The sequence below is a fragment of the Saccostrea cucullata genome, unplaced genomic scaffold (assembly GCF_032062105.1).
Source record: "Saccostrea cucullata isolate Sc308-1 unplaced genomic scaffold, CSIRO_AGI_Scuc_v1 ctg772, whole genome shotgun sequence".
NCBI lineage: Eukaryota > Metazoa > Mollusca > Bivalvia > Ostreida > Ostreidae > Saccostrea > Saccostrea cuccullata.
The window spans coordinates 133,559-149,019 of NW_026925407.1; the positions used below are offsets into that span (position 1 = coordinate 133,559).

The following is a 15,461-nucleotide window of genomic DNA, read 5'->3' on the forward strand; positions in this document are numbered from 1 at the left end:
GAATTTTAATTCTAATTTTGGTGCACTATCAATATGGAAGAGTGTGGAAATGACTTAATTAACTGTAGAATGGCATTATTAGACACAATGGAATACATGCTTCAGTGTTTATTGCCATATTGTGGAGATCAGAAGACAGACAAACGATAAAATCATGGAGCAGCACACAACACAATGACTAATCAGATGATTCCAATTTATTTCTTCTTTAATGCATCTGGCATTTCAATTCTTTTTCCCAACAAAATAAAAAGAAAACTGTCAACTTTCTTCTATAAACAAGCTTATTCTCAAGAAAAGAAACTTTAAATGCTGTCCAAATCCTTACAATTCATTTAATTTAGTAAAACTATGAATTAGGAAATTTTCATGTTAAGTCCAAAGCATCTTTTATACATCCTACAATTGTAGAGACCTCTGCCATGGCTCCAAATCCTGAAATATAAAGAGTATCTTTAACTTTACTGGTACTTTGCCTCAAGCAATTCATTAAAGATTAAATTCTGTCATCTTTGCAACCATTTTTTTTTTTTTTTTTTTTTACATTTTTTTCCAGGGTGGGATGGGAGTGGGAGTGGAGGTGTAAATCTTTTTTCTACCTTTATAAATAGAGAGGAAAACAAGTATTCACATAAAATGATTGTAATAAATACTCACCAAATCCATAATTGCATATCTATTCCTCCTAATTTTTAATGTAACAACCCCCCCCCCCAAAAAAAAAGTTGAAAAACTTTTTCATTTAACAGACAACGTTAAGATGCCTCATTAATTAAATAAATAAAAGTATCTTTCACTTACCAGTGTCTCCACATGCTAGCTTTTTCTCAATACAGGGAATTTCTTTATAGCCATAGTTCTTTAGTGTGCCTATCTGTTGTGCTGTGATTGGGTGTTCCCACATGTAGGTATTCATGGCTGGGGCAAAGTACAATGGCTTATTTAGATCCCAGGCTCTCACTATACATGTCTGTAACAGAGATTGATCTACTAAAGGCATGGGCAATGGAAATTCACAAAATTATCTCAGATATGTTATTTTTAAGTAAGGCAAAGCCTCATACCATTTAAATGTTCTGGTATTGTGTTTCTCTAGATGCTTTATCTATGTAAATTAGTTCTTGGTAGGACTTATAGATATTATCAATAGTTACAGTTCTTATAATTAATTTGGAATGGACCAAATTTCATTTCAGTACGTGCAATAATTGGAAATTTTCTAAGTCCAAGGGGCATAACCCTGTCAAAAATTGTTTGATTGTACCCAAAACAGTTCATGACCTAGGGATTAAAATGATGAATCTGTACACCAAATTTCATTTTAGTAAGTGCAAACTCTGCAAAGAAAATGAATGGAAACTGTAGGTGGACTGACAGACAGACAGACAGCAGCAAAGCAATATGCCCTTCCTTCTTTGAAGGGGGAGGGGGGCATAAAAAAAACTTGTTAATTATGAAGAAAATGTACATCTGAGGTAACATCTAAAGTAATTCTAGTAGTGTGCATCCATTCATGTATCATTCATGCAATGTTGGACGGGATTAGGCTAGTATATTTACGAAAGGAGGTTCTGGTACTCAAATAAAAATTCTATTTTGATCATTTGTCCAGAAAATAATGATCAGACACAGCATCTGAAACAAATCTGGTAGAGTGCATCCCTAGATCCAGTTTTGGTCAGGATAACCTATCTAGCTTATTGTTACTTGATATTGGGATAAACAATGTTTGAAATAAGCGTGCGCCTGACCGCCCGAGATGCACAAATTTTGCCATGGGCTTTACACATATCGATCAAAAGGCCCAGCTGGACGTGTGAAAATTTCACTTTAATCAAAATTCATATATTTGAAAATCTTTCTCAGATTATCTTATAGTATATCAGAAGCAAAGTGTAATAGGTAAAGGGGTTGAGTTCGTATGCCTATAGATTGGGAATTGAAGGTATGGTGATCTAGCCCCATTCAAATTATCGCTAAAAAGAAATTTGTAAAAGACAATTATTTTCTCTGGCTAGAGGATCTTTGGTAGGGCTGTCAAATTTTGCTGGCAGTCAGCCCTGCATGTCTAGCTAATTTTACGGTGAGTTTCAAACACTGGGATAAACCTGCTAAAAACTTAAATACTGGTCACATGCAGGATACTAAGCATATCTGGGACTGTGCATCCATAGATGCTGCATTCTTACAAGTTTGGTCCATGTAGGTCTTATAGTTATTTGGGAAAATACTTGCTCCTAAAACTTGAAGACTCATCTCTAAACTTTTTTAAGGTGATCTGATTTTAATTCATGCCTGTTTTTTCCCATGATATTGAAAACAGATTGATATGAAAAGTTGAAAACTGAATTAATTTTTTTTTTTGAGAATTTAATAATTTTATTCCTTTTTGTCCTTTTCTCTCTTACCAGTAAGTTGTCACACAGTCCATTAGCTATCTTGGCCAGTGTATTACAGTCCACTGGGGCAATCACTAATATGTCTGCCCACCTCCTTAACTCAATATGAAGAACTGGATCCTGCACACTTTTCCACATCTGAAAAAGACAATTCGTAGTCATTCTATAATGCTTACAATAAAAGTAGGAGAGGAGGAATGAACTTTTACACAATGAACAGAGCCAGGTTCATCCAGGAACTGGCTTTCGGAAATATCCAATCTGTTCAGCATATGCAAATATCACTTGGATCCTTGATGACTTCATATTTAAACAGATGTGACTTTCTCACTTGTCAATGCAAATTATATGATGTCATAAAATGTGCCATTACTAACAACCATATCCTGAGATTTTCTTGTCAAATTGACCAAAAGTGTGGAATCTTTTTTAATATTTGGTACAGAACACAAAAGAAAGAATGACAAATATCTGTACAATTAAAGCAAAGAATATATGGTGCATAATGGCAATATAGAAAATGGTTCTGTATAGTCTCATTTGATTTTATTAAGAGGTAAAGGAGTTGCAGATAACAGATGGGTATCCCAAGAGTTATGGATGTAGGGAAGGAGGCCCCCGGGACACCCTCATCACTCATGCACTTTTCAAGTGGCGGTATTAAAAAAACAAGTTTGCATGAGACAGAGTTTGTATTTGTTGCATATCTTGGAGTTTTTATAAATCTAATGCTTACCTCCCATTCATGACTGTCTGTTAACACTGGAACAGGAAGAGAGTCTTTGTTGAAAAAATGAAGGGCATGATCAGTAGCTACTACCTTGACCTCAACCTATCAAATACCAAATGTTGTTATACCCTTATAAATATCCTTCTATATATTTATTACTAATAAAAAGTCCTACAAAACAAATGTTTATTACATCGGTCTAACAATATCACTATTGACCGGTCTTACATAAGAATTGTTAGACCGCAACGTCATTCGTCTGTTACGTCACAATTAATAATCATCGTTCAATATCGGTGACGCGAAAATAGCCGAAGTTAAGAGCTATTAAGAGTTGCTGCTAACAGCAAGGTAAGGTAGAAGGGAAGAGTATGTTTTGTGAATAATTTTTGTGATATAATAGATTTATAATTGATTTTGTTCTTTCTCAGCTTGATGTTTACTGAAGAAACCATAATTTTCCATATAAAATAATTGATAGTATAGCTTGTATTGATAAAATTGATCAATCTTAAGTGAGCAGTGAAGGGTATAACAAAACAGTTATAGACTGGAATTCAGGCAACATATGATTTGTTGGACCTGAAGATGAAAATGTTGCCCTTGGCCGGCGGCCTCGGGCAACATTTTCACCTTCAGGTCCAACAAATCATATGTTGCACTCATACCAGTCAATAACTGTATAATATCTTAATGTTAGATTTATTTGTGCTGGAAAAGTAAGTAACCAACTGAACTGTATTCTAGTTACAACAATTTTTTTTTTGATAATTGTACATTCTAAAACTTTACAAAATTTCTTTTATTTCAAAATTTCGAGCACCCCAAGAATATGAAAAGAGGAAGAAAAAAATATTCGGTCACTGAAATCTTATTTTGACTTTTCAAGTCTAGACAGATGCTAAATCAACTGAGATACTAAGTATCTGAAAAATACTTATACCTAATTCCTAACTGACACCCCCCTCCTTGTCTTACATGCCTTTACCCTTAGGTATAGATTGATATCAATCAATTAAACATTTGTTCATGAAACTTGTGCTTTCTAGTTGTTGGTGCACTGCTGGTACATGTGTATACACTGTACTATTTAGTCCTGTCTATCAGGCTATGTCAAAACCATGAATATGTACAACCAAAGAAATTAAAAGTTATAATCAACATGAACAGCAATTATTTTACCCTGTCATTAAGATTGTTTAGTTCCTGAATTAGAAAAGGTATTTTTATAGATGCAACACTCCCTGTGCATCCCACAATAACCCGCTTCTTTTGATCTTGTTGTTGTTCCGTTCCGCCGCTCATCAGGCAAACCGAAAGTGAAAGTAAAACGAGTTTACTTCCGACAAAACAGAGATGACCTCGCTAGTTGCAGAGGCTGTACAAGCAGAACTAGGGGGTGATTTAGATGAATTTTAAAACATTTCAACTTTATTTTAATTGAAAGTTGTATATTTAAAACAGACATATTCGATAAATAGTGTTTCCATTTACAAGTTTTGATTGTCTGCATGGTAGAGGCATGGATTGTTCGAATTTCCTCGCTGCATATAATTAATTAAATGCGATGTTCAAGAAATGAACAGAAATAATTGTAGTTAACACATTTTATTGAAAATTATAGTCTATATAATGAAAACCGCTTTATTCTTCATTTTAGCAAGAGAAAGGTGGCCTAACAATGTCAAACTATATGAACCATACCAAGGTAAAGTGTAATCTCAGCGAGATGGTAGAGACTAAAGTAGACGTCAGACCAAAATTTTAGTCTCTACCCATCTCGCTGAGTTAACGTTAAGGTCAAGATCTAGTAAATGTCTTTAGACTAACATTTTGGTGCTAGATCCATTATGACGTCATAATTACCTTCAACTTTCTTTTTCCCGTACTTTACGTCTTTAATAGAATTATGTAGAAAAGAAAGTATTTTCTTGGAATTCAATTTGAAATCACATGAAAAGTAGTCCGGATACCTATATTAAATTTAAGATTATTTAAAAGAAGAGACCAAGAACATACAAATTACCATTTTCTGAAAGACTGTAGGCAATCTGGATACATTTTGTTTGTGTGATATGGAAAAAACTACCATATTCATGACTAATTTTCTTAATTTTTCATTGAAAATGATAGTTTAAAACATGGTTTTTCATCTTATTTTTCTACAAATTATGCCCCGAAATACCTTTTTTGACCAAGCTAAAGTTATAAAGCATCATTAAAGGAATTCATTTCTTGAATTTGATAAATCTGTAGGCACCCTTCATTTACTAGATCTTGACCTTAAGTAATGAAACAAATCCATTGAAAATAAATAATTTCTTTTTTATGAAAAAAGATGAACAGTCATAAATTGAAATATTTTTGAAAGGCTAATGTAACAATATATTATTTTCATTTTTTTTACTGCACTGACACAATTATTTTTAAACTATTATGTAAATGTGAAATTGTAAATTAACTTTAAGTTAAACTAAGGTTTAATTTGTTTGAACAAGATGTACAAAATTGTGCCTTCTTTTATTTTCATATGAGCAAATTTTAATTCTTACTAGACTATGCCAACTGTCTCCATGATTTCATAAATTGTATACAAAGGTAAAAGTAACTTACTAGGAGAAGTTGTATATTTGCTTCCTTTTCTTTTCAGCTGAGCAAATTATCTTACCAGACTATGCCAACTGCCTAAGTGTTCGAACTTTTCTTAAAATGTGCAGTGCACCATTTACAAGAGAATTACGAACAAATGCAGAGGAAATGTCACCAACAGGTAAACACAATAAATACTGCATTGTTTGAAAAACAAATTAAAACACATTAACATTGTAGTGTAAAATACATGTAAGTGTAGTAGAACACTAAAATCTGTATGTTGTTTAAAAAACACATTAAAAATCATGTAGTTAATAAAACACATACAAACTGTAGTGTATATAAAAACACATATGGTGGTTTTGGTCAGGAGTAAAGGGCAGGCCTGGATATAACAGTCATGAATGACTGTCTAGTGGTTCAGGTGTCCCAATCCAGCCATACACTTCCCCCTTTCCTATCATATAGTTGGGTGCCATGACCATGGTGACCACACCGTGGCCTGTTCAACAGAGCGAGCATTTGCAAACATTTCTGTTGAAGGTAAAAGGACTTTTGGCGAGTGCTCGCAAACGTTCGCTCCATTGAACAGGCCTCTGGACTTACAGGTGAAAGTCCTATCGGGGGCATTGAAAAACTTTGGCTGTCAAGTGCCGTGTCCTTGATTGTGAATACAGTTTAATACAGTTTAAAGAGGGAGGAATGTTCTGGTTTGGGTCATGGATATTGACTTTGGTCAGGTCGGAGAGAATACTCAAAATCGGGTATTATCCGTGAAATCGCGGATTATACTCGATATTAGGGTATCGTTGAATCCGCAAAATCGGGTATAGGAGGTGTAATCACCTAATAAAACTTAAACAATGGGATGGCACATGTTGCCGAGTTAACTTTCATCTAGATACCCATGTTTTCGAAAAGTATCACTAGCCGAGTAAGAATTTGGGAGTCAAGATTAATGCGCTCGGGACAACAAATACCCGTGGAGCTCAGTACATTTCATGATCTGCACACAAAAAGGCGTTCGATTTGCTTTATATTTTTCTTTATGTTGAAAGCATATGCATCTTCCTAATGTTCATTCCCAACACAACAGAATTGTAAAGTATCAGAATTTGGGAATTTATAATAATTCCACATCAACACGACAAACATGAACAATTTGTAAATAAATCAAATTATACGGAAACACATTTCACTAACCAGATATGATGCCATGTATAAACAAGGGATTGTCTATCGTATCTAATTATGCGTCATTAATTACTTTCACATTCATCTTGTGCATAAAATCAAATTTATTTATGAATGTATAAATAATGTAATGATAAAAATGTCTAAAATTTCGGCTAAAAGAACCCTCTTTCTCTTTTTTTGAAAATCTTTTCTTTTTTATTTATCATTCAAACATATTTGCAGAATATGTCTTCAACATTTTAGCAGAGACAGTGATAGTTTCAGGAATACAGCTTATGAGAGAACATAACTGTTGATCATTTAATTTCGCTAAGTCATCAATATTTTACCATTTCTTGGCGTCTTCAAAGGGGGGGGGGCCTAAAGGCTTCTTGACCACCTCTGACAAAACAACCTCGACTCTGTTCTACATGTGTACAAGAGACCTCTCTTTGAATGTCACGGTCGGTTAAACTCGGTCATATATTTTTAATCGTAGGGAAGATTTATTCATCAAATAAAAATCATGTACATTGTAGGTAAACAAAAAGCAACCTGTTATTTTCTAACACAATATAAGACTACAAGTAACTAGAATTCATGTTTATTTTTTAAACACATTTTTTCATTATAGATGAGTATTAGGAAAAGTTATTGCCATGAGTAATACGTATCATAGATAAAATAAGTAAAAGAAAACTGTGACATATCGTCTAGAACCAATCAGATAGTGCGTTGTATTAGCATATTATAATGAGGTATAAGATAGCGATATAAAAAAAAATATAGAAGGTAAAGAGGTAAAATTTACCCTGTCCATCAAATAGTATAATAAAGAAAGGAAGTGGCTACGATTTTTATGAAATTTTAATGTCCGATCCCAAAAAGTAAGACAACAGTTTCCAAGGCAATTGAACACTCCATTATTTCAGTTTGTTCATTAACATGTTCATAAACGTAAAAACTATAAGAAATGTCAAAACTTGACTATGTAATTCATATTTCAATATGACTGTACCTCGATCTATATTGAGAAATTCAATGTATTATGAGCTCATGAAAAGATGTACACATTTGACTTTTATTTATACCCCCTCCCCCCCCCCCCCCCCCCCCCCCCGAAAAAAACAAAAAAAAACAAGAAAATCCTGTTCATATGACTTCTCGCTCTCAATTTTCACACAAATGCATAAAATAAAGGTAAAATAGCATATCTTGTATCGATTTAAAATGCAACCAAAAAAAATTACGGTGTCTTTGAATAAAAATTTCATGCTAAATTGACATAAAAAAGATACTCACCTTCAATTAGCTATTTTCAAACTGTTTTCCCGTGGGTATTTATTTAATCTTATTTTATTTTCTTCTTTATAATAACGTTGGTATTCTATTTTGGCAGAGATATACAATTGTGACTCGCTTATACTGTACTCTCTAACTGTTAGGAGTAATTTATATTTCACGAGAAAGGGACGCCATACATTTTTCAGTAAAAATACATAACACGGCGTTAGTCGTTTAATTTCTTTAAAATTTCACGTTTAGTGAATAGTGTACAAATTAGAAAATTAAGTATATGGAATACTTTAATGGGAAATAAAGACAAACCAAGTGTAGTTATTTGTTTTTAGAAATTATATTGAAAAATAATAACGCCATTGTGTCCTCTTTGTTACCCCAGCAGTGTGATTTTAAACTTATTTGACAACCGTATGAATTAGGTTTAATAAAAATAAATCCACAAGATACTGATGTACAAGTAACAGTTACCGGCATAATGCGCCATTGCTTTATTTTTTAGTTTTTATAGAAAGTTGCACGGAATACCCGATTTCGCGGATTCAACGATACCCTAATATCGAGTATTATACGCGATTTCACGGATAATACCCGATTTCGAGTATTCTCTCCGACCTGTTGGTAGCAAACTTGATAAACTACTGACTAGTGATGCTGGGGTGGTGGGTTTGATTTTTTCCAGACATACATTTTCTCCTTTCTCCAAATTTTTATATAAAAAAGTTTGGCAACACCAATGTTTGAGATCTTGATCAACTACAAAGCTTGACCTATTGTGCATTTTTTTTTGATAAAATGAATATAAAGTGAATGAATTTCTCCTATTTTCAGGTTCTGTTCCATTTCTTCAAGTCGGGGCATTTATTGTGGCTGAGTTTGATCCAATAGTAGCATTTGCTGGCTTGAGGGTAATTTATACTAAACACTTTAATTTTTTATTAAGTTTTAAACTATTTTCTAACTTCAATTTAGGAAATATTTACCACTTACTGTAACCTATACTTAAAAAAAAAACAGGCTTCATATTTTAGCAGATTTGATGCAGACATTGATCTGCTAATTCTAGCTGCAGATCTGTAGCTCTCTGAAAAAAAAAATTATATTTGACAGACAGCAGAGCTACAGTGCCACCCATTAAAAAAACTATATATTTATTGGGCACAAAAAAGTGCGCTGTTTTACGATTTATTTTTTCCATGTTTTTAAATCTTTAATCTCAAAATATTACTAACCGTGTATTCCTAACATAATCTTTCACTATTTCCACAACAAAACATACATTATACTGTTGTTGTTTATAGCTCTCCTGGCCCTGAAATCGAAATCATCGAAAATTTTGTCTGTTTATACTGCCATTTTGGTTTGTAAGATAATTCAGCCCAAAGCACTTCATGTAGATCTATGAAAGTACGGTACTTGATAAAAGAGTACAGAATTTTTGAAATCTAATTTTTTTGCAATTGAGGTAAGAATTTGGAAGAATTAATCCATACACAAGCGCAACTTTCTGTGCACAATAAATATACATTTTTTTCAATGGGTAGCACTGTAGCTCTTTTTGTCAAATTAATTATTTGGAGAGCTACAGATCTGCAGCTACGCTAATTCATGAGTACCACTAAGAAATCGTATATAAATACAATAAATAGAGCAGAAATGTATAGCACTAATTCATGAATATGGTAACATCTCAATTCCCAGTGATTGCATTAAATTTTGAATATGCAAATTTGTGTACATGAACAGTATCTGCATACTTCTTTCAATGTCAAAATCCTTATAGTGCCTTAAAAATTTTGCATGTACTTGTATTATTTTTCTTCAGGGATTTAGTTTAAATAAAGATTTGTCTGAAACCGAGAGATCAGAATTGAGAGCTTACTGTGCCATGGTGTCTAGCATTCTAGGAAAAGCTGAGGTAGATATTCATTAGGTCATCCAAAAAGATTTTTTTTTTGTTTTGCCATCTCAATATTCTAAAATTTGTTGGTTTGAAAATGATAATAGAGAAAATATAGATAACTTTACAGTTGTAAATAAATGTTTATTTACATGTCACATGCCACATACATGTCAGTATTACAAATACAGCAAGCAAAAAAAATTGAAACCAAATTATTTAAAGTACAAATAGTGAATTAATTCACTTTTTTTTTTTTTTCATTTATGCAAGCATGACTCACCAAATGTGTTTATGGGAGTATAAAATACATGTACAAATTAACATTTGGGTTTAAAAGTTTTCAGATGAGCTGTGTTTCAAATACTCGGTATAAATTGCTTACAAATTAATGATGGTTCAATATTCTAAAAGTTTTCTTATTTGAAAATTTGCTATATCCATAAATTCACTATATCCTTGTTCACATTAACAAGTTTTACTGTAGAAAAGTTTGGTTCTAGACTAAGATTTTGGCTTGTGTATTTTAATAAGAGTGCAATTCACTTAGTCTAGTAAATTTACATAAATACATGTAATAATAAAAAATGCTTCACAAAATTTTCATTACAATATTTACAGGTTCTGCAATGTAAATGTGTTTACCGGATTATTGTATCTACTCAGTACTTTTTTCATATTCTCTTATTAATTTACCCCATGTACCAATATTTTGGTTTGGGCGAATAAATTGAACTTGAACTTGACCTAAGAGTTATAATGAACCATTGTAAAAATTTGACACGATCAATGCTTCTCTGCAAGATCTCTATATTGCAAAGCTACTAGTACTGTAGATCACTTAATTTTCGCGACACCTTATTTTCGCGAGATAGTCATTGACTCTTTATAAGCGAGGCATAATTTTCACGAATTATTTATATTTCTCTATATAATCTTAAGGAATACTATTATACGCGAGAATGAAATTTTCGCGTGCTCACTGTCTCGCGTAATTACGCGAAAATAAAGTTCTCGCGAATAAAAAGCGATTTACAGTATATAACATAATTGCTTGTTCATATATTAACTTTTTATAAATAATACATTCTTAATTTGCTTCCATTTAGTTTAAAATTATCTCTTTACCTTCTTATAATTCGAATAATATCGTAATACATGTATTTGCATGCCTGCTTTCAAATATTATATTTGATTGTGTATTATTTTTAGCAGCTTAGACGAATAGAAACTTCTGTTAACTCAAATACAATGCTAAATGTATATTGCACATGTACATAAATAAGACCTTTAGAAATGCACTAAATCAAATCTGTGCCAACTTTTCAACAATAAATTTTCTTTAAATTCGTATATGCTAAATAATTATATAATACTTTTATGCATACATGTTTACTTCAATGTGTAAACTTTTAAATCATAAAAAATCTTTTTATTATGATTTAAATGGCTAGTATGAAATTGAATATGGCAGTAAAAGACCTTAACTCATTGATTTCTTGTCATTGATGCTCACTTGATATTCATACAAAATATACCATATTTATATTGTAAATTGCCTGTACATGTGTAAATTTTATATGCACAGTACCTACAATGTGTGTTTCACATTACCAGTACTTAAAAGGATTATTTATTTTCTTTATTTCACAGAAATATCTTGCATGGCTTACGGATTCTATAGCTATAGAGGTTGGTAAAATTTTCTAAATAATTTTCAAGACATGATAATTTCCATAATACTAATTGTAAAGTAATCTGTTTGGAATCTATATTTACAAGTGTTTAGAAAGCTAAGGATTTTCAGACATTCATAAATTTATATTAGAATATTTATTGTTTTTCTATATTGGAACAGTGAATACATGTATGTGCCAATTAAAGTTCACTGTTCAAGTACTGTTAATTTAATTTAACAAGAAATTATTTCAACATTTAAAGTGCAGTCAAACTTCATTATCTCAAACTTGACTTAACATATTTGAGATAGATGTATTAATGTTCCAGATAGTAAAGTTTTACTGTAGTAAATTTGTATCCTCATTTCAAATTGATATGGAAACTTGGTGTAAAGATGCTAGTTGACTGTTGAGTACCTGTACAAATTATTATTTTTTTGTAGGTGACACAGACTCGCGTGGGGTCAGTTCATCCCTGGCCCCTGAACTGGATGATTCCAATGCTGAAAAAAAGTGAAGTGAGATCTCATCTGAAGAGTGTGGGGTGGGCAGACAAATCTTTGGAAGAGGTGAGTATATTTCATAATTCTAATGGTTTATGTAAAAAAGTCCACTGGAAAATTATTTTTTCCCCAACAACATCAGTATGGATTTTTGTACGCATGCAGAGATTAAAACAGATTGAATTAATTGCTTAACAAGGATGTAACTATTAAAAAAATTACACACCATATTGAAATTGATGTAAAAGACCAGGAAGTCTCTGTGAAAATTCATCAGCATCCATCAAACATACATTTTTACCATGTAAAAAGAGGCATAATTATATGGATTTATCGAAATGCAGCATTTTGATAAATTAACAGTCTTTGCTTTTTACATTTTCTCCACATTTGTTATTTAAATTTTGGTTCACTGTACCCATAATGCATGTATTTAGTGAAAATAAAGAAAACCTAAAAAAGAGCAAGAGCCACTTTGGGCCTTATTTGGCCCTGAGAATTTCTGTAAAATCCAAACCGACCAGTTTAGGTTGCAAATGCAGTATTTATCACTTGGAGTGCTGGTGACCACGTATCTATTAATCGTGACGAAATTTCTCATCTAGTCTATGCATTATGACATCATAAAATGCGTCATTTTCCTCATATCCTGTAAATTCCTTTGAAATGACCTAAGTTGAAGCATTTTTTCAATATTTCATATAGAGCACAACCTCTGATCCAAAATATGCATATACATAATGAAAGCTCTGTTTCTGATGATCAAAAAACATGTTTTATTTTTTGGATCGTGGGCTGTGCTCATATTTTAATTCTTTGCTGAAGGTAGTCAAATACGCACGTTTTCTACAAATTTCAAGAACATTTCAATTTCTCAAACCTGTTTTCCAATATCTGGATTCTCAAAATGAAATTTTATTATAGAATATGAAAGCACCAAGTGTCTACTTTATTTTGATACTAGTATATGAAATGGGAAAGAGGGTGATTGTTAATTAATTGATATAAGTATAGGGCCATTTTATGCTTAAGATGGCTCTTGCTCTTACAGTGTATATATGATGAAGACATTTTTTCACATTAGCACTGCCTAAACTTAATCAGCAAAAGAGGAAATTATGTATTGTCTTTTAATTTTTATCAGCTTAAAATAGTTCTTTTTGTTTTGTCTGTGAAGCTTGGAAAAAGGATATATCATTGTTACATAAGAATAATTATGGATATGAAACTTTTATCACTGATATCTAGATTACTTTCTGAACTGAATTTATTATCAAAGGTTCTGGGTGAAATCAAGTCATGTTGCCAAGCCTTGTCTGAGAGATTAGAACAGCAGAAATATTTCTTTGGAGACAGGTATGTGACTTGAAAATAAAATGAGTTTCTAAGAACATGCAAAAAAACCCCAAAAAACTTGTCAATACCAAATGAATAATGATTTCATGCGATTATGCAACTTTACCAGACAGGTATTGATGATTTATTAATAATGTGCATGATGCAATAGTATAAAATATAATTGTAATTTTTTGACCAATTGTGGAATATTATGTGGACAAAAGGAATTGCTGCAAACACTGCTGAATCATTTAATTTTGGAATTAATCAGTTAATTATTTTGGCATTTCATGTTTTTTAATTTTATTTAGCTCTTGATATTGTTATTTCAGTCCAACAGAATTAGATGCCCTGGTTTTCGGACACCTCTTTTCTCTTCTGACCACGCCACTCCCTGTTGATATAGCAGAATACGTTAATGAATTCGAGAATCTCACAAATTTTTGTCAAAGAATAGAAGACAAGTATTTTAAAGAAAAAGAAGATGATTGATTTTCTGCTTGAATATATATGTAAGGTGAATGAAAATTGTGTTTAAATGTTGTTATTAAATATTTTGACTGCTGAAAGATATTACATCAGTGTCTTGCTTTGAACATCTGTTTTTGTGTGTGTTTGTACAAAAAGAACACAAAGTATATTTAAACTATAAAATTCTTTCTTTGGTCATTAGTATGGGAAATAATTTTGAAGCATTATTTTTCACAGAAAAAATACATAACCTGCATAAGTAGATTATGTAATTTTTTTTCTGCGATAGCTGCAACATTAAACCCCATTCTAACAAAGAGAGACATTTTATTGTTTTTATTTAAGTCTGTATAAACGCAAAATTTTATAGTTGGATTTATGATACATAAATTGATGTTACAACTGTATTTTAATTCAGGAAACGTATTTAGTTGAAAAAAATGTTTTTCAGTATGATTGTGCTTAGAATGGAAAGTCTATACATTGCTTCTCTGACTCTTCATTTAGCAGAGGGTGCCTATTCTATTTAGAAAAGGGTTAGATCTAGATATGATAAGTATACATAAGAGCAATGATGGCAGAAAACTAATGGTTAATATTGATGTTGACAATGATACATATAGTTTGATTAACATTTATCTGCCAAACAAGGAAATATCCAGGGTCAATTTTTTTTAAAAGAAAGAAAAGATTTATCATAAAATATTCAGCCAATGTAAGTAATATCATTTTATGTGGAGATTTTGATTGATAATTAATTTAATTAATTATGATAAAAGTTCAAAGGTTTTAATAGAAATTCTAAGAAATATGGAATTGAAAGATCTCTATTGAAGAAAAATATGCAAACCCTAATGGATACACATGGTGTTATGCAAATAACATTCCAAAGAGTCGCACTGATTTCATTTTTATTAGATGAACTCTGTTGACGAAAATAAAACAACTTTGTCTCCATAGAATTCCGGTACTCATAATAACGGCATCAGAATGTCAGATCATAGAATATTAAAATTTAATTTTTCAATACATACTAGTAATAATGAGTGGGGAAGGGGATACTGGAAACTTAATACTTCACTTTCAGAGTGTAATGAATATAAATCCTATGTTAATAAATGGATAAAAGATACAAGTGAAAGAGAAGGCACGTCAATTGATAAATGGGGGTCCTTGAAACAGTTGATCAAGGGGAAAAAGGTCTGCATAAACCGATGCATTAATGCATAAATGATTGAATAATCATTTAAAGTAAGATTAAATACGTGCAGGTTAAATAAACACACCTAGAACGAAGTGCCAAGGATTGGGGTTTTTGCTTTTATGTAAACGGAAATGTATTTTGTTATATCCATCAGCTTCTCAGTATGTTTA

General features: G+C 31.8%; 3 protein-coding genes across 4 annotated transcripts in view; 2 read left to right on the forward strand and 1 right to left on the reverse strand.

Moving 5' to 3' along the window:
* The window catches only part of LOC134268771 (uncharacterized), a 209,676-nt gene that overhangs the window by 122,499 nt on the left and 71,716 nt on the right, over positions 1 to 15,461 (forward strand). The window lies entirely within an intron of this gene.
* Positions 179 to 4,434, reverse strand: LOC134268753 (phosphopantothenoylcysteine decarboxylase-like). The gene is made up of 5 exons (XM_062750991.1): positions 4,312 to 4,434; positions 3,136 to 3,231; positions 2,409 to 2,537; positions 802 to 970; positions 179 to 435 (listed from the first exon to the last, which is right to left on the reverse strand). The coding sequence occupies exons 1-5, from the start codon at positions 4,432 to 4,434 to the stop codon at positions 368 to 370; spliced, it is 585 nt and encodes a 194-aa protein (XP_062606975.1). The 3' UTR covers positions 179 to 367.
* On the forward strand, positions 4,475 to 14,212 carry LOC134268767 (metaxin-2-like). 2 transcript variants are annotated; one of them, XM_062751009.1, is made up of 9 exons: positions 4,475 to 4,528; positions 4,790 to 4,837; positions 5,780 to 5,899; positions 9,028 to 9,104; positions 10,022 to 10,114; positions 11,750 to 11,788; positions 12,219 to 12,344; positions 13,558 to 13,634; positions 13,949 to 14,212. In XM_062751009.1, the coding sequence occupies exons 1-9, from the start codon at positions 4,486 to 4,488 to the stop codon at positions 14,106 to 14,108; spliced, it is 783 nt and encodes a 260-aa protein (XP_062606993.1). In that variant the 5' UTR covers positions 4,475 to 4,485; the 3' UTR covers positions 14,109 to 14,212. The 2 variants fall into 2 exon arrangements, with proteins under 2 accessions (XP_062606993.1, XP_062606994.1); XM_062751010.1 differs by lacking the exon at positions 11,750 to 11,788.